A 22,879-nucleotide genomic window follows, 5' to 3' on the forward strand; every position below is an offset into this window, starting at 1 on the left:
TGTGGAAATCACGAATTCTCTAGGTTATTCCCTGACAATGTGTTACCTATACCAATACCCCTAAACTGGTGGAAATCACTCTCTTCTTTCAGTATGATTTTCATGAATCTGAATTTACAGTTATGAAGTTACCTGACTAGTAAATAAAAATTAATCAAGATTAGAAGAAACTAAACATTCATGCTAATCCTGGGAAAATAAAATTTAGAGGCAAAATATGTGACATGCTAATCCTGGGAAAATAAAATTTAGAGGCAAAATATGTGAAGTCTTCTCAAAATTGACAATTTTCCAAATTAAAATGTTAACTAGACATAAATTTAAAAATCAGGCAACATATTAAAACCTACTTAAAAATACTAAGACATGTTAACATTTGGGGCTGGAAGGGAAGCCCAGTGGTAAGGAAATGTTGTATTACATATAAACAGAAAATTTTGACAAATTATAATTATAAAGGTACCTTAACACATTAATTCCCCAATTTTTAATTTTCTATTAATGAAATTGACATAGGTGCATTAAAATAGTTTGGAAATCATAGTCTAGAGCTTATATGTCCTTTACATATTTTCAAACATTCTAATTAATCACCTATTTTCTCAAAAGAATAGACCTCTGAAAACAATTATTTCAAAGTTACTATAAGTGATATACTTGTTGCTTCATTTATGGTTTTATAGTTAGTCATTCCACATCAAAGATGATTGGAAAAAATGGGTTAAACTGGAATGAAAAGATCCACATTAGGTACTGTAGCTAACCTGATCAAATATGGACCAAATACCATAAACAGCTTTAGCTTTTATTTCTAAAATATCACTCTCTTCATGCAAAAATCACCAATAAAAGTATCCTAAAAAACAACAAAAATTTCACCCATAAACCCAAGATGAAGTAGGAAAGTCAGTTTTATTTTTAAAAGATTATTTTATTATATTTATACTAGACTCCTGCTTCCAGAAATAAGTTAGCCCTTAAAAGCACTAACTTTTGAATTATGAAAATAATTCAAAGTGACTATGACATCAGTAAATGAACATGAGAATACTAAACATGTAGGAAGTAAAAATAAAAAAAAATATTTAAACACAAAGAGCACATGATCACTGTACTTTTACTTTGTAGGAACGGTTCAACCTCAATAACCCACTCAATTAAAATCAAATACTATCTTTTACCATGAAAATATAAGAAATGACATTACTGAAATGTTGTTATTCAATTCAATGCATCCCTCCAAAAAGACTTGATTTTAATTGCTAATTCAACTAAAGTTAAATGAAAATAATCTGCACTTATAATACAGTACAGATCAAAAAAATTTGTTTTAAAAGCCTATTACTATACTTAAAATCCTTAAAATTTGAACAATCTCTTCAGTGTGAGATTTGAATCAGTTTTTTGTTTTCTCAACTTTTAAAATAAAGATAGTAACATACACACACATAGAAATGACTGAGGATCCTGAAAATGATTTATATCAAATTATTTTCTTGACAAAATAATCTTTTGGTTATAAATACCAGCTTTATTGTTAAGTGAGCATGTCAAAATTTAAGCTTCTAACAGTGAAGATCAAGGTAGGTATTTCTTCAAAAGAAGAATTCTAAACGTGGGCAAAGTCACAAGATGACTTGATTATAAGCTAATTAGATTAGATGGAAAATAGAAGCTAAGAAGACAACTGTGTAAGTTAAGGATTTACAAGTTTTTGCACGTGAAACTGTCTGGCTAGTCAGTTATGAAGGACCATCTTTTGTTACAGTTCAACAAGCACTGCTGAAAAAGAAGTATGATTTAAGAAAAACAGAGTGCCTTCTCTGTAATCAAGCTTAAAAAGAATCACAGAAGATATGAAGTGTAAAAGGGCTGCCTTCTTGGCCTTACCTCAAGTTTTCCTGACATCTACCGAGGAGATGAAAAAAATAATTTTAAAGGAAAAAACACAGTACCCTTAAAGAAAATAATAAACAAATGGAAACATGTCAACTCTTAAGTGAACAAAAAGAAAACTCATCTCTCTGTCTCACACACACATATACATACCCCCACACACACACACATCTAGACCCTAGTAGGCTTTGCTTCCATGTAAAAAAATGTCAAATCTTACATTCCTAGATTCTCAGCTTTTTAAAAGAATTTTTTTTGTAGTTGTAGATGGACAACATGCCTTTTTTTTATTTGTTTATTGTTATGTGGTGCTGAGGATCGAACCCAGTGACTCACACATCTACTCTGCCACTGAGCTACAACCCCAGCCTGATTCTCAGTTTTTGAAAAAAAAATCACTCAAAATTAATATTACTTTACAGCTGAATAAATATCCTCAGCAATAAAATTAGTGGTAGGAATAAAATTAAATATTAATTTCCAATATGAAAAAAACACTTAAAGAGTCCAGAGTACAAGAAAATATTTAAACTTGAAATGACTAATTTGTAGACAGATACCACACAAACATACACTCGCCAAGTCAAAACAATCTCTGTGCTAACTAAATCAAGAACAGGATGAAAACTAAGATCTTATTTTGAAATGTATAAACAACTACTTTCCTCTAAAATACTTAGCTTTATTAGAGAAATGGTACTAAAAATAACAGATTCAAACAACATTTGCTCTATTCTACTTACATATCATAAATAAGACAGCTGTTGATGCAAGACACACACTCCTTCACAATCTTTCCATATGCACCCAAGCATTCTTGTATCAGAATAAGCTGTTTACCAGCCAACCTTACGTGGTTGAATGATTACAATGACCACCTATACTTTACATAGTAAAGCATTTTCCAAAATTTTAATGTACACAGTGACAAAAAAGGAGGAAAAAAAAAAAACACCACAGTAATTCTGAACACATGAAGATGATTAAGCAGCTTCAAAATCAAACCAGGCTTCATAACTTGCAAAAAGAACAACTCTTTCCATTCTCCATCAAATACTTAAGTTTCAACAGTATTAACATTTAAAAAGAAGACTCAAGTTGAAACCAAGTAACTAACATGCTACTCAGCTTTTTAAATCTATAAAAAGTAACTTGTCCCATGAGGTAAGGCAACTGAGTAATTTGATTGTATTAGATTGCATTAAAATAATTATACTTGATTTTTAATAAAATGCTAATTAAAAGTACTTTTGGAAATATAACAATAATGAAAAGAGTTCAGAAACCACTAGTTTTGGGGGAAAATATTAGATATGTTGTCATTTTACTACTTGTATACTTTCTGTAAAAAGTGAATGATGGATGACCTGTATCTTAAACTCAAGTAAACATAGTCTTAAACAAAACAAATAACCTCCCATATATTCCCTGTCCTCCCTTTATGTATAATTTCTGCACATTGTTTATGGGAAAATGATTGAGAGGTAAAAATTAAGGCCATCCAATGTAGTCAACTAAATGGTTTCCTTTGATTTGAGGAAAATAGAGCATGTTTCATTTTTAGTTATCACAGTTATATATAAAACTGATGGTCCCAAAACTGCACTGTTGTTTTAAACTCTAAAGTCGGTCTTGAAAACAGGATTTCCTTTCATATGAAGTGAACTAAGTTAAGCTCTTCTGACATATCACTTGCATACTTCTCTATGGTGTGAATACCTAGATTCCATATGAATTGAGAATGACTAGCACATATAAAATTCTAGAAAACAGTATACCACATTGTAGAAGGCACTAAAGCTTCAGCTTGTGCTCCCGTAGCCCATTTTGAAAACCCAGTTTCCTTTTTATGAGGGCATTCTTACCACCTACAGCTGACAAGACACACTGCAATATTATTCATAATAAAACTTGGAAATGTCAAGAAAGTTCAAAAAGAAATGCTTACTTTGTTTGTGGGTAGACCCAATGATTCTAAACACTGAATACTAATACATTAGTATTAGTATTCAACACAGTTGCTCTTCCTTTTGAAAGAGAACAGTAGCATGCATTGTCAGTTGTTTTTTAATCCACTTATTTAAGCAATTTTAATTGTAAAACTATTTTCAAGAAAAACTGCTGTTCTAAACAGTGAGCAAAAGAAAACACAATAGTGAGAATTTAACACAATCACTGTAAATCATGTGAAATAAATGTTAAAACTTCTTACATACTTTGCACTTACAACGGTGTGTATATATTTGCACCAATTTCAAGCACATCATCAAACTGTATATATCGAATTTTTTTTTTAAAAAAAGTAAAACAATACAAAATTCAGTAACTAGCATTTTTTTTTTTTTAAGAGCCTCCAATGTTTACCTCCAGTCTCTAGGGAAAGTATAAATTTGGATCAATGATGTTCAATTTATTTGCAACGGTTCTTGGCAAACACTAACAATCACATGACAAGTGTGTCAGCCACCATGGAAACACAGTTTTTAGAAGATGAGGGGTTTGGGTAACATCTGGTATTTTCATGATGTCCATGCTTTATTTTCTTACTCAGTAACAAGATGTCCATAACATCACCTAACAATTAGAAAAGCTGTTAGCTTCTAACTTCATATTCGGCTAGATTTCTTCCCTGTTTACATCTTGTTGAGAGAATTAAAAGCTTTGGATTTTATTCCACCTTTGAGTGCAGAGGTGCATAAGTCTGTCCTATACTGCTTCTGTTTTGGTAGAGAGGTTTTCTTCATTTGGTTGACAATTCCCATTTTGCTGTACTTTGTTTTCCTCAGTCCTTGGTACATCCTTATCATCTACTTCTTTGCCGACAGTTGAATCTGGTTCTTTATTGTGCTCCTTCTCCTACAATAAATACAAAGGTAAACATTTACTATTCCCCTCAAGAGTTACCACTACTATGGTTAAATGACATCTTAGTGAATTAATAAAACTGGATTATTTACTTTCATTATTTTTTCATTAAAAAGAACATGCAAAATGTATCAATTTGACCACTGCATTTCTCATAAAACATGGGAACTAAGTTAGAACAGGTGAACAGAAATTCTAAAGAAGCACAAATACTGTGGATACGACTTGAAAAAGTGAGATCAACCTGCTGAAAGCATGAAATAACTTCCAAAAATGCCATCAGAAGCAAAAATAAAGGAAGTAAATATTCCTCTTAGAAAAGACTGTTTAAAACAATTCAAAGGCTGAGACAGGAGGACTGCGAGTTCAAAGCTAGCCTTAGCAAAAGCAAGGTGCTAAGCAACTCAGTGAGACCCTGTCTCTAAATAAAATGCAATAGGGTTGGAGGATGTGGCTCAGTGGTCAAGTGCCCTTGAGTTCAATCCCTGGTACCAAAACACACACACATACACACACACACACACACACACACACACACGGTCAAATTTTATCCTTAGCTTAAAGGAAAATTAAATGAGATCCAAGAGTGGCACACAGTAAATGATCAATAATTACTATCAACGACAATCCTAACCCTCTACCAGTAGGAAATTACATAATGAAAGTCCCAGAACTCAATTTCTAATACAAACATACTTTACGAGGATGGACAAGGGAATTGACATAATTCACAAACACTTAAAATATTTGTTCAAGAAAAAGCTTATTTGGTGGAATTTGGTTTTCCATTACATAATTCAACAAACCTAATTTGTAATATATTATTACAAAGCCAATGACTAAAGACATTCTTGTCAAATTTGCTAAAACAGAGGAAAATGGCATCAGGCAGAAATTTTAACAGTATAAATGTGTCAAATACATTTGATGCCCACAGATTTTCTAAACATTTTCTTATTATATGCCATTTTCTGATTCTCTAAAATAAGGAACATAATATTTTAAATCTTAATTGTCTCTCATGTTTTCAAAATTTAATGTAAAAATTTACCAATTTAATAACTATTTTAAAATGCCAACAATGTAAAAACTGTTGCCCTCAAGAAGCATTCAGTTGATAAAGAACAATCTCAATTAATTATTCAATGCCAAATACTGTTATCTACTGCTTACTTTAACTGAAGTACTATTCTTCTCCAACTTCTCCTTTCCATCTCTGTCATTAGAACTCTTTCTTGTAGAAGTTGAACGCTCTCTCTCTCTCCTTTCACTGATGTGATCCCTTTCTTTTTCTCTCTTTTTATCTTTCTTATTTCTGCTGTAAGAATATTCATAAAATGTCAACTTTTAAGAAATCAGAAACATACCATATTCTTTATCCTTATCTAACACAGGGTATCGAAAATAATATATTTTAAATAAACTTGTAGTAAGTTGGTATGATAAAGTAACAAAAATAGGTTCTATAACCTGACCAATTCCACCCCTTGCCCTAATGAGTTTTTTAAAAAGACACTAATCATTTATGCAGCAGCCATCCAGTGTTTACATAAAACATAATTTGGTACTACAAATATATTACTCTAATAATATTCAGGATTTATTTATCTACTGGAATAAGATAAAATAAAACCAAATACAGTCAGCTCATTTGAACCAATAAGTTCCTTATCCATGAATTCAACCCATCACAGATTTAAAATATGTGGGGCAGCAACTCAGGATGCTCAATCAGAAGGATTACAAGATCAAGTCCAGCCTGGGCAACTTAGCAAAACCCAATCTCAAAATTATTTACAAAAAAAACTTTTCTAAAAAGGGAGAAAAAACTGCATCTGTACTAACATTTAGACTTTTTTTTTTGGGGGGGGGGGTGCTGGGGACATGTGTTCTACCACTAATCTACACACAGGCCCCTACAGAATTTTCTTGTCATTGTTACCTAAAAAATACAGTATAACAACTATTTACATATTATATTCTATATTATATATACACACGTATACATTCTATAAGTAATTTAGAGATAGTTTACAAGACGATGTGCAGATTACGTGCAAATGCTATACTATTTTATGTTAGGGTTCAGCATTCATGCATTTTGGGATCTACAAGGGGTCCTGGATGCAATACCCCAAGAATACTAAGAGACAGTGTTTGTTTATGAATCTTTTCACAGCAATACCTGAATACGCAGGAAATAAAAAACAAGAGATAAAGATGTTGGGGCTGGGGTTGTGGCTCAGCAGTATAGCATGTTCAAGGCCCTGGGCTTGATCCTCAGCACCACATAAAAATAAATAAAATAGAGGTATTGTATCCAACTGCAACTAATTAGATGTGGCTCCCGGGCAGGGCTAAGTAACCATTAGCATTAGTATCACCTTGGAAAGTGATAAAACTGGATCCACGGCTCATTTCACATAATAGAAATAAGTTTAACTGGATTAAATACTTTTTTTTGGTAGTTGTAGATGGACAGAATGCCTTTATTTTATTTATTTTTATGTGTGCTAAGGACTGAATACATGACAGGCAAGCACTCTGCCACTGAGCTAGAACCCCAACCCTAAAGACTTATTTTTTAAAAACAAAAATAAACATGGGTGAATTCCTTTACAATCTGAGTAGAGGGAAATATTTTCTAAGTATTTCTCCTAAAAATTTCTTTTAAAACTCCAGGTATAAACTGGATGCAGTGGTGCATGCCTATAATTCTAGTGGCTCAGGAGGCTGAGGCAAAAAAAGAGCTTGGGGGTGTTGCTCAGTAGTTAAGCACACCTAGGTTCAAACCCCAATATGAAAAAAAAAAACAAAAACCCTTCAGCTATATTCAAAAGTAAAAAAAAAAAAAAAAGATTATTAGCAGCAACATATATGTATTTATTTTTAAACCTAATTCTTAAAAATCAAGGGAACAATAACTTCAAGAATAAAATACTTAGGATTATAAATTTATTCATAAATTTACAGCAACAAACTTAACTATATATCACATATCCCATAACCCATCCGATACCATTTCTGGAAATTCTTCCTACACAACAGAACCCTTTAAACAACATTAAGTCCAAAGTTGTTCATTATAACATTACATAGTATGAAACAAGAAAATTTCAGAAAAACCATTCTACTGTAGGCTGGTAAAATAAAACAAGGAACTAGAATATAAATCTAAGTCCATACAATTATAAAAAGGAATGAATTCTCTCTGACCAATTTATGGAAAAACTTCCTAATAGTTAAGTGAAGTAAAATCAAGTGTACAACAATGTATATTTGTTACTTAATATGAGAAAAATAAAATATATATTTTCATATCCTTGGAAGGGCATAGAGAAAAACTATTTCATTATTTATGGTGACAGATAGGTGAGCACATGGAAGAAAGTAAGTTTTCTCATCACATAAATTTTTACATTTATTTCTGAAGGATACAAATGTATTACTCATTCAAAATATAAAATTTTAAAAACATTAAAAAGAGAGAAACATGAATCTTTTTAAAAATTTTCCCGCTTCCTTTTCTTTAGTTTTGGTACTTGTTTTCAACCTACCTCCTAGGGGATGGAGACCTAGAAGACTTCCTTTTTATGTTTTTTGATGTTCTTGGTGATCTGGAAGAACTCCTGCTCCTTCTCCTCCGCCTTTCCCTAAAAGCCAAAAATGTCATTTTAAAACACAATTGAAATAAAGAGAAATTAAAAAATACAAAAGCAAAAGGGTCCTTGGTTGAACTCTCAATTGAGTAGTAGTCCTCATAAGCCATTTTGTTTATTACAGTTTACTACTCTTCAGCCCCTTTAAAGGCCAGTTTAAACTCACATACTTTATAAACATGTTCTACCACATAATTTTAGGGTAAGTCAAATTATGAGCCATAAATTTTATAGAGGACAAAAACTTTACCCCTAAGATTTAATATCAGAAACGATGGAGAGCCTCCATAACCATGTGGTATATCTGAACAATAATTTCTTGAATAGAAAAAATATTGATGGTTCAGTCTCTCAAATGTCTTTCTCGGAATCTAAAACACATTTTGCCTACTAGATTCTTTATCATGCATCTAGCTCCTTGCTGCCCCACTGTGGATTATTTTGTAACAAAATAACAGGTTCTTCAAGAACTGAAGGATAAATTAGTCTGCAAAATGTAAACCAATTAGTCTCAAGCATTAGAATGTCTCCAAAAAAGTATTTAAATCACTATAAAGAAATTGCTTTTCCTCTCCAACCTCCATTTATTATTGCTGTTTTATTAATTTAAAACTGAGTACACAGGTTGCTTAAATATAGGAAAAATAGTTAAAATCTGGGATTTAAATATGGTCAACTAAGAAATACACATATTAAGTATTTATTATTAAAATTATTTTGCTTAACATATTAGTAAATGATGTATACATAAAATTACTTTTTATGAGTGATCCACTTAGAAACAAAGAACTTCACCATGTCCATGATCCAAGGGAAAAAAAAATGTATTTATTAAATGTCAATGAATCTAATGATACCCTTTCTTAAGGAGCATTGATAATCAGAAACCACAGAGATGAAATAAATCAATCCTCTGGATTTCAATTTCTCTTTACCATCTTATATTTTTCATTTGTAAAATTAATGCTTACATTATTAGTGGTACATACGGCAGATATTTTAGACAACCAAAAAAGCTCAAGAGCTTTGAGAACATTAAGTATCATTCAACCCAAGTCTGGTTTGATTGGTTTTGTTGTTGTTTTGGTACTGGGATTGAACCAAGAGGTGCTCTACCACTGAGCTACATCCTCAGCCTTTTATTTTTTTATTTTAAGACAGGGTCTCAATAAAAGCTGCTGAGGCTGACCTCGAACTTGCAATCCTCCTGCCTCAGCTTTTCAAGTCACTTAAGGAATTATAGGCATGAGCCACCATTCCCAGTCCAAGTCTGGTTTTATTCAACTAGAAATAAAAACAAATACCTCACACCTTACACAGTTGCTATGAGGATATAGAATAATACCTATAAAGTTCATAGATTCTGACACATAGTAGGTACTCAATAAATATCTTCTTCCTTTTTAAAAAATGTCTTTAGGTGCTAGGGATTAAGCCCAGGGTCTCACACATGCTAGGCAAGCTCTCTAACACTGAATTACACCCTCAGCCCTCTTCTTTCTTTTCTTGGTTTCATCTTTATTGACAATAACTTTAAAGCATTAAAAGTTTTAAAAGTCAAATTTTTCTGGAAAAAAAAATATATACAGATTAGGAGACATTCGAAAGTCTTTTAACAATTGGTTCAATGTGCTGGAAATGTAACAATATTTCTTTTCATTTTGATCCCCATTTTAATACATATACAATTGCTTTCAACTTTATGGTTCTCAGGTACATTTTAAAAGCAGGTAATAAATTACAGAATTCTCAAATTTGCCAAGCACAATAGAGTAATTCCAACTACTCATGAATGTGAGGCAGGAGGATCACAAATTCAAGGCCAGCCTAGGCAATTTAGGTGCTGTTTAAAAAAATAAAAACTAAAAAAGGAGTGGTAAAGCACTCCTGGATACCACCCCAGTACCACCACCCCCACACACACACACAATAAAATGCTAAAACAATCTCTACAAAGGAGGAAAAGAGTTAAAAGATACTAAAAAACACAGAAGACGGCTAATTTCCTATAGTTTCCCAGTTCCTCATATTTTACAACAATGATAATAGTTTTCTCATGAGCCTACTCTAAGGACTAAGTAAAGAAAGACAAAAAAGTGAGACATAATACATAGCATACCCAATAAATGCCTACAATTATCTCTAAATATTAGTCAAAGGCTAATATTAAGACAAAACTACAAAAACATTTTAAAAATAGGAAATAATATTCTTTAATCTCTAATTGTTTTCTATGAAAACCATCTTTAAAATTTGCTAAAAAAAAAAATATATATATATATATATATGTATTTAACAGATAGGTTAACACAAATCAGAAACTTCCAGTTATTCACAATTACGGTATTATTTAAAATAATGGATGTGGGTTTAAATAACCTTGAGGAAGGTTCTCATTTTGCAGCTGTTTCTATGGCAACCTGCTGCCGCCTGGTGGCAGTGTACTTATTTATAAATTGAGAACTTTTTTTTTGGACAGTGCTAAGGGGAAAAAAACTAACCCTTAAAATTAACAAATAAAGAATTCAAATTTAAATGTCATGCACTCAACATGAGAGGTAAAACTTAACTCACATGATGGAAAGAACTAACAATCATTTTGCATATTAAAATTTCCCATGACATTCTTAAGAAAGGCACCTAAGAGGTCAATCTTCTATTTCTTTTCTCTTTTCTTTTTTTTTTTTTAATATTTTTTAAATTGTAGATGGACATGATATCTTTATTTTGATTTATTTTTATGTGGTGCTGAGGATCGAATCCAGTGCCTCATGTGTGTTAGGCAAGTGCTCTACCACTGAGGCACAACTCCAACTCCTCTATTTCTTAATACCTTCCCTGATATTCTACCTTCTAAGAAAATAACAACACTGATAATAATTAGCTGGGCTAAAAATAGTATACTTCAAAGTTTAGCTAAAACTAAATAATCTTGCAGAATATAATCTCTTCCTCCTCACAGGCTCAACACTGTGGCAATTCACAGAGAAAACATTTACTTTCCAATTACAAGAAAACGTTCTGCCCTTACTGTACTGGTTCTACTTGTATACAATAACCTTTCCCCCTCAGTTAAACACTTATGTTTTAATTTGTTATCAGTAAACCCTTGACCAAAAAATTTAGACATTATCAAACCTGCTGGAACTACGAGATCTTCTTGATGCATTATAACTTCTGGGTGGTGTTCGGGATTTTTTATCCTTCTTTCTTTTTTCATCTATTTCTTTGGATCTGTCCTTTTCTCGTTCTTTCTCTTTGTCCTGGTCCTTTTCTTTCTCTTTGTCTCGCTCCTTTTCATGCTCTTTTTCTCTGTCTCTCTCTTTTTCCTTTTCTTTGTCCTTTTCCCGGTCCTTTTCTCGGTCTTTGTCCCGGTCTTTGTTTTTCCCCCGTTCCTTTTCTTTTTCACGCTCTTTTTCCCTTTCTCTCTCTTTTTCCCTTTCCTTTTCTCTATCCTTCTCTTTCACTCTTTCCTTTTCCTTGATCTTTTCTCGAGTATCTTTTCTCTTGTCCCTTGAAAAATAAGCAAAAATAAATAAATGTATAACTAAAAAAATTCTACCCCCCCCCAAAAAAAGACATCCCTCCCTCTTTCCTCAACAATTACCAACATAAAACAATTTACAATGGCTCAAGACATTATATATGCATTTCTATATAATCCAGTGTACATGAAGCTGCAAAATGAAGTGATTACCAGGCTGAGTTGAGTAGTTTGGAAACCTCATGAGTCATACTGACCATCAGATTCAAATCAGTGGCAATCAATATTAATCCTAGATTACTAAAACAATCAGAAAAAGAGTTTTATTTCTCATCAAAGCCTAAACCACAGCAGAAAAGCCAATAATAAAACCAATGAAAAGATTATCCCTAATTTTCTAAAACTCACCGAGAACGTGAACGACTCCTTGACTTCCGTCTTTCCCTTGATTTAGAGCGTTTTTTATGTGGGCTCTTAGATCTACGTCTATCTTTCTGTCTTGAACGGGATCTGTTATGGGATCTACTCCTGAAGAAATAAATTATTAAAAATCAAAACTTATTCTTAGAATTTCATTTTTTAAAAAAAGTCTTTGAAAATAAGAGAATTTAAAAATCCATCTTAACTGTATTTATCAACTTTTAAAAATTCTTTCTTATATAATGCTTTCGTTACATTACCAGAAAGAGTTTACTTATTTGAAACTTTACCAGATATTTCACTGTCTAGAACACAAGTTGATATTTTCCGGTATGGCTTTCTTTTGCAACAAATTATTACATGCCATGCCACAAATTAACAAAGAAGATTTTTCCCATCGTCCAAGTTTTCACACCAAAAACTGTCTTTCACTTGACTGTTACCTGGTTATGACACCTTGATGGGGAGTAGTGGTTATATGGTTCACTTCTAGAAACTGTTGTGTACTGTTTATCATAATAAACATTAAGAAAATATGTATAAGGAAACAAACTGGAGAGTGGATGTGACAGGAAAACAAAAATCATTTTGCATGAGGTAAAACTACATAAAATCAAAATATTAGATTTGTGTTGCCTCTGTGTTAAAGCTGTAAACTATGACCACAGCTATTAAAAGAACCATTTATTAATGGAATTCTTCCAAGGAAAAATACCTGTTACTTCAATTTTGATTAGTCCCACTTTCCCCACTGAAATAACTGTATTTTCAAATACTTTTTTTCCCACAATGAGCTAATTCAGGCACTATTTATTAAAATACAACAAAATAGATGCACACAACTTAAAATAACAAAGTGATAAGACTCACCAGCTTTGGAGTCTGACAATCTGGCTCTAAAGCACAACTCTGCCACACACTAGCTGGCCGAGCACTAGCAAGTCACTAACCTCTCTAACTCTGCATTTCTTCTTCTATAAAGTGGAATCAGAATCACATCTATTTATCTATCATGAGGATTAATTAGATGATGTATGTAAAACTGGCTTGCAGTCTCTGGCACAGACTAAACACTTATCTCAATTCTTGGTATTATTATAGCCATCATAAAAAATAACACAGTTTAACATAAATGTAAACTTTAAATCTTTATTTATTCCAAGGAGGTCAAATGAACTTCCACAAGTACACTGTACATAATATACACAAATATCTATAAGAGAAATATATAGTTAAATGGTCATGCTTGGGGCATGCTATAAAACCAGAAACACCTCCAGTTCCTTTACTAATATATTTTTCAGTTAGTCCAATTGTTTTGGATTTTTTTCCCCTCAGCACTGGGGATTGAGCCCAGTGGTACTCTACTACCAAGCTACCTCCACAGCCCATTTTGTGTTTGAGATGTGGTCTTGCCAAAAAATGTTGAGTCTGCCTCAAGCTCACAATCCTCCTGCCTCAGCCTCCTAGGTAGCTGGGATTATAGGTATGCACCACCCTCACCATGCTCTTACAGCTAATTTTCAACTGCTCATCTATTATACAGCTGTAAAGATAATGCACTTGAGGAAAGAAAATAATTTTTAAAAATGCATCTGTCTTTGTAACATTTTTTTAATACAATAAGATAATTCTGAGTTTGCTGAAGTATTTACCACTAAAAACCTAAGAGACATGAAGGTCAAGTAGCAGGTATTAAGGCAGATTTAAAAGTTAGAGCATTCTTAGTCCATTTACAGATGTTCACATTGTTTCTATGTACTCAATAAAAAAGCTTAAGACTATTCTAGTTAACCTTGCTAAAAATATAAATAATTCTTTTGTTTCCTCAAAGCAGTGTTTTTCAACAATAATTAAGCAAGGAAACTTCTTTTAAAAAATTAAGGGTAGCCCTAATAAATTTAGTTAATAATAAAGAACTGATCACTTGGTTTCTTATCCTGCAGGTTCTGAGAGTTCACGTCACTGCTGAGGAGTAATTATTATACTTTAATTTTGACATTAAATCTTTTCAGGTCTATCCCACCCTCTAGTATGTTTTTTAATTAAGAACACTAAAACATTCACGAGCAGGTCTAATCCAACCAAAGACAAATACTTATTAGCAGTTTAATTTTTAAAATAATTTACAAAATTATATTTTAAAATTAAATTGTAAATAAATAGCAACTTACCCTCACGCTGTATCAAAGTTCCTTTGTAAATCAGTTGTTTTCCATTAAAACATTACAAAATGTCTTATAGTTCCTATGCTGGTCTGTAAAGGTTACTTAACTTAAAAACATAACAATTCTTGGGCTGGGTTGTGACTCAACAGTTGAGTACTTGCCTCGTATGTGTGAGGCACTGGGTTCAATCCTCAACACCACATAAAAATAAATAAACAAAATAAAGGTATTTGTTCATCTACAACTAAAAAAAATTAAAAAAAAAACAATTCTAGTACTACCTATGTTTTCTAATGTTATCTATATAAATAAAAAATGTAAAAAGGTATACTCATACGTTTGCTGGTGGGACTGCAAACTGGTGCAACCACTATGGAAAGCAGTATGGAGATTCCTCAGAAAACTTGGTTGGAACCCGCGTTTCACACATCTATCCCACTCCTTGGTTTATACCCAAAGCAGCATAATGCAGTGACACAGCAACATCAATGTTTATAACAGCTCAATTCACAATAGCAAAACTATGGAACCAACCCAGGTGCCCTTTAATAGATGAATGGATAAAGAAAATGTGGTATATATACACAATGGACTATGACTCAGCCTTAAAGAAGAATGAAATTAAGGCATTTGCCTGTAAATGGATGGATCTGGAGAATATCATGTTAAGCAAAATAAGCCAATCCCAAAGAACCAAAGGCGGAATGCTTTCTCTAATATACAAATGCCAATTCACAATAAGAGGGGTAGGGTGGGGGGGTTAGGGAAGAATAGAGGCACTTTGGATTAGACAGAGGGGAGTGAAGGGAGGGGAAGGGATATGAAAGATAATAGAATGAATCAGACATTATTACCCTACGTACATATGTGACTACACAACCAGTATGATTCTACATGATATACAACCAGAAAAATAAGAAATCATACTCTATTTATGTATGATGTGTCAAAATGCATTCTATTGTCATGTATAACTAATTAGAATTTTTTTTAAAAGTATCAAAACTTGGACAAAGTAGAAACACTTTTCCCAAGTCCTAGCTTAGGGATACAATGACAAGAAACCCATTCCTCCTGTTTACAATAATACAGGGAAGGAACAGAGAAAGGAGAGAGATTGGGGGTTAAGCACAACTCCCACTTAAGTTGATACATCATACTTGTACATATCTGTGGGGTACTGTGTGACAATTCAATACATGTATAAAATGTGCAGTGATCAAATCAGCTTAATTTAGCATTTCCATCTCCTTAAACATTAATCATTTATTTGTGCTAGGAATGTATAAACTCCTCTCTTCTAGTTCTTTGTAAAATATGTACTGAACTGTTAGGAACTACAATCATTCTACCATGTTACAGAACATGAGCAGTATTTTGGCACCTATTATCCAACTTCCTCCCATATCCCTCCACCATTTAATAACCAGATGTCTGCTTTTATGAAAGAAAATTTAAGCTCTTTAATGTGAGTAGTATTTGTCTTTCTATGCCTCGGAAAGCATGGTTCTAGAAGCATCTGAAGATGGTGGAAAAGAACAGGTGGGCCCATAAGCAAAACCTGAGGATACCAGCTCCCACTGGCAGAGGAGGGAAAGCCAAAAAAACCCCTCTCTGACTCCTGGGGATTAAGGGGACTTCTTCCAACTTCCAAGTCAACATCCTAAAGTCATATATTTTTCAGTAAGATGTTTTCCATTCCTTTAAAAAGAATAGAGAATTTGTCCTCTTTTGTATGTTTATGAGCTTTGTCAAAGCTGTGCGTGTGTCTACATGAACATGTGAAAGTAGGATATGCTGACCACACACACAAAACACACACACACACACACACACACACACACATTTCCACTGCTACACAGACAGATCTACAAGAAAATAACTCTCATGAATATCAAGAATTCACAAACTTTATAGACTGGATGATACCCTTGGAGGGGGCACTAATTAAATACATAGTACTTAAAATTAAAACCTTACAGTGAACAATGGATAAAGTGGATTGCTCAATTATTTGCCCAATTTCAAAAAGCACATATAGCTTCACATAGATTATCAAGGAAGCCACATGATGTTAATCATGGAGGTTAGCTTGCTCTCATATCAACCTCTCAAAATAAGATTCTCTTTTTCCTCAGTATAGTTATTAATTTTCACACAATTTTATATTTCCTTGCTATTCTTTATCCTCACCCGATCCTGTCAACACACAGGAATGTCCACTCTAGCACCACTGCTACTCCAACTCCACCTTCTGCTGCATTGCCTTATTTCTTACACATGAAAACAACTCTATTTACTTGATTCTGAATTTGCCTAACTACATCATCTTGTTGACACTAAAACAATATTTCAAAGAGATTTTGCAAACTGATTTAATAGAGACCTATATAACACTAAAAGGGCTAGCAGTATGAGTACTAGAAACAAAAAAAGAATAGTCTACTTTCCTTTATCATTCACTGAATCTCTGTGATCATCATAGAAAAATTCAACTGGGCATGCTGGTGAGACTCAACACACTGGTTTCTTTCCTTTCTTCCCCTCAATCCCTCTGCCTTCTCTAATACTGCCACATCATACACACACACTTTCCCTCCTTCCTGAAGACATAAACATCATGACATGCAATTAGGATCGAATATATATATATTTTGAAATGTTTTTAAGGTGTGGAGGGGACTTTTTGACACTTTCCCATTTCAAAAAGTTCCCTCCATATGTATATATAATATATATATATTCAGAAACATATACACATATGTGTGTGTGTATATGTATATATATATATATACATATACACACACACACACTTTCCCATTTCAAAAAGTCCCCCCTACATATGTGTGTGTGTGTGTATATATATATACACTTTCCCATTTCAAAAAGTCCCCTCCACACCTTAAAAACAATAAAATGTATCACTTTAGAGATGATTGTTAAGGTACTTGCAGTCAAGATGGTATTCCAAGTTTATATTTTGAGATCTCCTTTCCAAACACAAAGCAATAACAGACAAGAGAAAACAAAATGCCAAAAGTATAATCAAAAACAGGGAAAAAACAAACAGTGCTTCAGGACAAGACAACTTCCAAAATGAGACTGCAAGTTACTCTGGGGTTTCAGCTCCAAAAGTGGTCAGAGGAGGGCTCTTATCACCACGAGTACCAAAAACTTAAGGTGCTCCATTTGAAACATGGTACTTGGAGACAGGAAATTGCTTGAAACCAAGATCTGGGGTGTTGTTCCCCAGACCTGGAGTGGACTGGGAAAAGAAAACAAAAAGCCGCAACTTGAACAATATTTTCAGCATAACTACTAAATATGTTCCCTTTTTTCAAAAGAACGAAAAGTTTCTGCCACTTCTGTGTAAAGAATACGCTTAGCAATCTATCAAATTAGCATCTTTAGATAGAAAACCAACTTCTAAAATGGAAAATTAGCTTAACTATTAAAACTTAACTACAGTCTTATAAGCAGAGCAATATTTATTAATAACCACTAACGAACTTTCTAAATTCTGGAATTTTGATAAAAATCCATAAAATCTTAACTATTTTAAATAAGAAACTGAAAAAAATAAAATATGAAAGTAGAAATTCTCACCTGTGTTTTGACTGTGATCTTTTCCTTCTAGAATGGGATTTTGAGCTAGACCTGGACTTTGAGCGAGTGTGGGAACGAGATCGACCGCCTTTTCTTTCATTGCTCTTTCCAGACTCTGGGAGGAAAAAACCACTTTGCAGTGTAAGCTCAGAACAATTAAAGATCCCAGTTAATAATTAGGCACAAGTGGAATGTACCACATATAGTGCAAGGGGCCTACTCTCTGTACATCCTCCTCCTGTGCAATTATCCTTCAGAAACATCCAAGAAAGTCATTGCATAAACTCGTTGAGTGCAGCCACCCTGCAGCAGTACATATAAACCAGATGATTATAAACAGCTGTTCGTAATATTTTGTTGCTGCCATAACGTACGATTAAAACATGTCTGTAATTCCTATGACAGTGATTTTAAGTCCTTTCTGTTTATTTTGCTAGAATCGAAGTTTAAATTCCAAGTGTTAATTTAGAACATCCACTCAAAGGTTAAACACCTAGACATTTTTAGACTGGATTTTAAAATCATTTTATTAAGCAACACAAAGTTTGAATAAGTGTTCCTTTACCCTGCTAAAACAGTTTTCTGTATTTTTTCTAAATCATGGGCTCTCTTTTCTAGGTTTTAAATTAGAACTTTATAGCAAACCCTGCTTAACATTTTGAATATATTTACTCTTTTCTTTTTAGCTCCATAATAACACTTATACTTTCCTTCAGGAAATCATTTTGAACACTGGTTTTCCTATTAAAAAATAAAGAGCTAATAAACTCAGGCTAATGTGCCTTGATTCAGCAATTTTGGAAAAAAGACAAAATTTGTGTTGTTCTTTGAGTAAGCCACTTACTATTTTTTGAGTTTCAGTCTTCTTATTGGTAAAAATGAAGGGACTGAACAATGTAATTATTTCTAAAATTCCTTCAGGTTCTAAGATTCTATGATCTTTAAGCGATGACCTATGTAACAACGCTATGGCCTTACCTGGTTCAATAGCTGCTGAGATAAATGACTGAGCCTCTCGTACCCGCTTCATTACTTCTTCTAACTCCTTAGCTGCAGCCTGAGGTGTCATCTCAGGGGGTTTTACTATTGCATTGTTGGAGTGATTTATTCTAAATTAAAAATATTAGCATATCACAAATACACACTATATTTTATAAAACATTAAACAAATGTTTATATGATACACTTACTGATGAGTCTAAGGACTTCTAAGAAGCACATTAAAATGATATAGCTAAATACAAAATAAACAAAAACAACCTCAAAAGCACGATTCATCTCTCATCCCCACCTTCAGTCACCTCTTGCCAAAAAAGCTATAAGCAAGGAAAAACAAAAATACTAAACCCTAGCTGACTTCTTTTAATACAGAATAAATATTTTCCATATGGTTTACAATTATAAACACTGATACCAATGTTAAATCATTTCTATTCTTACATTAGGAGATTTTGTTGATAAACTGTGCTCCCTGGTAGGATAAAGGGAAAGCTGTATATAATGTGCACCATTTTAGTCAACCCTATTCCTTCCTTGGTTGAGTCACTCTGACACCTTTGAATGTGGGAGGTGTCTGATAAAACTTCCCCTATTAGGTGAGAATGGCTTCTCTGATGCACACAATGAATGGGATTTGTCTGCCTCCATTTATCCCTTTTCCACAGAGATAATTAGATCCCACTAAGAACCCTTATTTATCCTTCAACAGTTAAACCCTGATCAAATTGTATAACTAGAACAATCACCTATTAAATCAGACAAAACTATGTTTGACTTAATAATCTAACTGAAACAGAATTTCTGATCTTAAGTGTCTGAAAGGCTACATCAATTTTTTACAAACAAGGATATGAGCAAACCTTAAAAGTCCAATGTCTCATTTAAAACATTTCTGGGTATTTGATATTACTTTCTTCCTGGGATTTAGAATTTACTGAAATTCATATTACCAGAAGCAGAGTAGTACAGCCCACACGTTAAATTGCCCATTAGTCATATTATAAAACCAATAAAATAATTTTAAAACTGATAAAGATTTAGAACTTTTATGTGGGGTATATAAATAATGTTAAGTAAACTAGACCTTAAAAATAGAAAATGAGAAATATGATTCCAAATACAACTTTAGGATTTTAAAGGCTAAAATGGCATGTATTTCATTTATACTTAACACAGTCTTCCTTTCCACAAATTGCCAATTACTATTAAAAAGAAAAAAAAAAAAAACCTTAATTACATCAAATATACTTTAAATTTTTTTAAATCATTAAAATTTCTTGTTTAGGATTTCTTACTTCAGTGGCCTGTCTCCAAACATAACTCCATTAAAAGCAAGGGCCCTTGGTACAGAATTTTGGTCTGCAAATTCCACAAAAGCAAACCGAGTTGGCTGAGTCTCATCACCTGCCATCCGCACAAACTTCACTTCTCCAACTTGTTTAAAAAATTCAAGTAGTTGATCAGCTGTTGTTGTCTGAGGAAACAAAGTGACAGTTTTAACAGAGCTATTATTTTATGATTTTTTATTTATATGTGGTGCTGAGAATCAAACCCAGTGCCTCACACACGCTAGGCAAGTGCTCTACCACTGAGTCACAATCCCAGCCCAATCAATATGATTTTTAAGAGGGGAAAAAAAGAACTACTGCCCTCTGTTTCTTCTTAAATTAGTTACCTGGGAATTCAAATTTCCAACATAGACTGTTCTCCTAATTTCATCAATTTTAGAAGGATCTACATTTCCCATAAGTGGTGGTTGTGGTATCTCTCCAAGTGTTGCAATATTGGGGTCTAGTGCTGCTGCTGGTATAGCTCCCAAACTGCTAAGTGAAACACCAAGCTGTAAGAAGACAAAACAAACAAAAAAAAACAAGAAAACATATTTTGTATTAGTATTCCAAATTACCATTCTCTAATCTTGACAAAAATGGATCAACTCAAAGACTAGAAGGAGACTAAAGACTCCGAACTTTCTGAATTATTAAGACATGGAAATCACATTAATTTTGAACCTAACTGAAATATAACCAATTTCTTAACTATCTGGGAATTTTAACTACCTTTAAACTTAATACTAAAAATGAATAGTTGGTTCTCAATAGTCAAAGTAGTTATACCCTATAAAGTTTCTATAAATAATGAATTATTACTGGATTATTGAACCATGTTCCTAAGGAAAATAAAAGATTAAGTTCCTAGAAGCCTCTGACCATAACACACTCATCATCACTAATAAATATATAATTTTGTTTTATGTTTGTTTGAAGGCACCTGAGTTAATGTGTTGATTCATTAAGACTGAACTCATGGGGCTGGGGATGTAGCTCAGTGGTAGAGCGCTTGTCTCACACATATGAGACACTGGATTCGATCCTCAGCACCACAAGTAAATAGATATTGTGTCCGTAAAAATATATATATTTTAAGAGAGAGAGAGAGAGAGAAAGAGAGAGAGACTAAACTCATGATTAGCAACTCAACAAATCAGAAACTTATCTAACACACATTTTCTTCATAAGGTACACCACAATTTACCTAAGCATTTACTATTTAGGACTTGGCTTGGGGACCTATCTAAATAGCAAAATCAACAACAAAAGGCACACAAAATTTTAAAATGTGGCACTAAAAGATTGCAAAAGTATGCTTGTTTATAGCATGAGTGCCAAAACAAAAAGGCAGTGTCACCTTGCTTGACATAATCTGGGAATATGTACATCAGGCAACTCATATTTCTCATCACCTTGTATATCTGAAAATGACCACAAAAGCACTGCAAATATGATTTTGAGGTTTCAAAAAAACTACTTAGTAAGTGAATTCACAAATAATAAGGATTAACTGTATGCTGGTCATTAAAAAACACTGTGTAAGTCCTAATCATCAACAATTATCATAGCATCGCATTTTGCTGAGTTATTAACTTAATTCTCATACCAACCTTGAGAGGTAGGCATTACTATTATGTCAATTTCACAGGTCTTTAAAAAAAAACAAAAACTTGGAAAAATTAATTTGCCAAAAATTTCTAGGCTAACAAGTGGTAAAGGCAGGGTCCCAGTATGGATAACCTCAAATTGAAACAGAAAAATTTACCTAAGCAAAAATCTAAAATAGTAAGTTCTCACTTATCCTATGGTTAAAGCAAAAACAAAAACATTTTGTTCTTGGGGGGGGTACGGGTCAGTAGTAATGGGGACTAAAACCAAGGGTGCTCTAGCTCTACCATTGCCCTACCTCGCCAGTCCATTTTGAATTTCATTTTGAAACAGAATTTCACTAATTGCTAAGGCTGGCCTCAAACTTGTGACATACTCCTGGCTTCACACTCCTCAGTGGCTAGGAATACAAATAATTGTCTAATCTCTTTACCCAACAGATTATACAGTTCAATATTCACTCCTTTCATAAGAAGGTACTTACTTATGTATAGTACAATACTTACAGTAGTCAAGGGATTAGGAGTTGGTATGGGAAGCAATCCTGCACCAGGCATCAGACTTGTCATAGTTGGAGCAGGAGCCAATAAAGAGAGTGCTTTCGATTCCTCTGGGATTTTACCTGCAGAGGCAAGTTCCAAACATTACCGAGAGCAGAAACACCACACCAACTTTACACTATGATTTTACAATTACCCTTGCACTTAAAAAATAATAATAATAAATGAATCTATCTATCAGATCCGTATAAAGAAATAAATAAGAACTTAAGTCTTTCCTTTTATCCTGGCTCTACTAGGAAAAATAAAAGTGAGCAAAACTTCAAAGACTAACAATCTCATT

The 22,879-nt window shown here is 33.1% G+C and overlaps 1 protein-coding gene across 7 annotated transcripts in view; it reads right to left on the bottom strand.

Annotated features, from left to right (window-relative positions):
- Positions 1-1,510: 1,510 nt before the first annotated feature.
- Positions 1,511-22,879, bottom strand: part of Srek1 (splicing regulatory glutamic acid and lysine rich protein 1) — a 34,773-nt gene continuing 13,404 nt past the window's right edge. For 4 of the 7 annotated variants that reach the window (XM_071612546.1, XM_071612550.1, XM_071612551.1 and 1 more), the window contains 11 exons: positions 22,543-22,658; positions 20,773-20,937; positions 20,393-20,571; positions 19,077-19,207; positions 18,099-18,213; positions 12,313-12,432; positions 12,118-12,204; positions 11,559-11,933; positions 8,319-8,414; positions 5,935-6,079; positions 1,511-4,752 (listed from right to left, as the gene is read on the bottom strand). In XM_071612546.1, coding sequence (XP_071468647.1) covers positions 4,603-4,752; positions 5,935-6,079; positions 8,319-8,414; positions 11,559-11,933; positions 12,118-12,204; positions 12,313-12,432; positions 18,099-18,213; positions 19,077-19,207; positions 20,393-20,571; positions 20,773-20,937; positions 22,543-22,658 — 1,679 coding nt within the window. In that variant the 3' untranslated portion in view covers positions 1,511-4,602. The remainder of the gene's footprint in view (positions 4,753-5,934; positions 6,080-8,318; positions 8,415-11,558; positions 11,934-12,117; positions 12,205-12,312; positions 12,433-18,098; positions 18,214-19,076; positions 19,208-20,392; positions 20,572-20,772; positions 20,938-22,542; positions 22,659-22,879) is intronic. The other 3 variants (XM_071612547.1, XM_071612548.1, XM_027951623.2) reach the window with 3 other exon arrangements.

The sequence above is a fragment of the Marmota flaviventris genome, chromosome 5 (assembly GCF_047511675.1).
Source record: "Marmota flaviventris isolate mMarFla1 chromosome 5, mMarFla1.hap1, whole genome shotgun sequence".
NCBI lineage: Eukaryota > Metazoa > Chordata > Mammalia > Rodentia > Sciuridae > Marmota > Marmota flaviventris.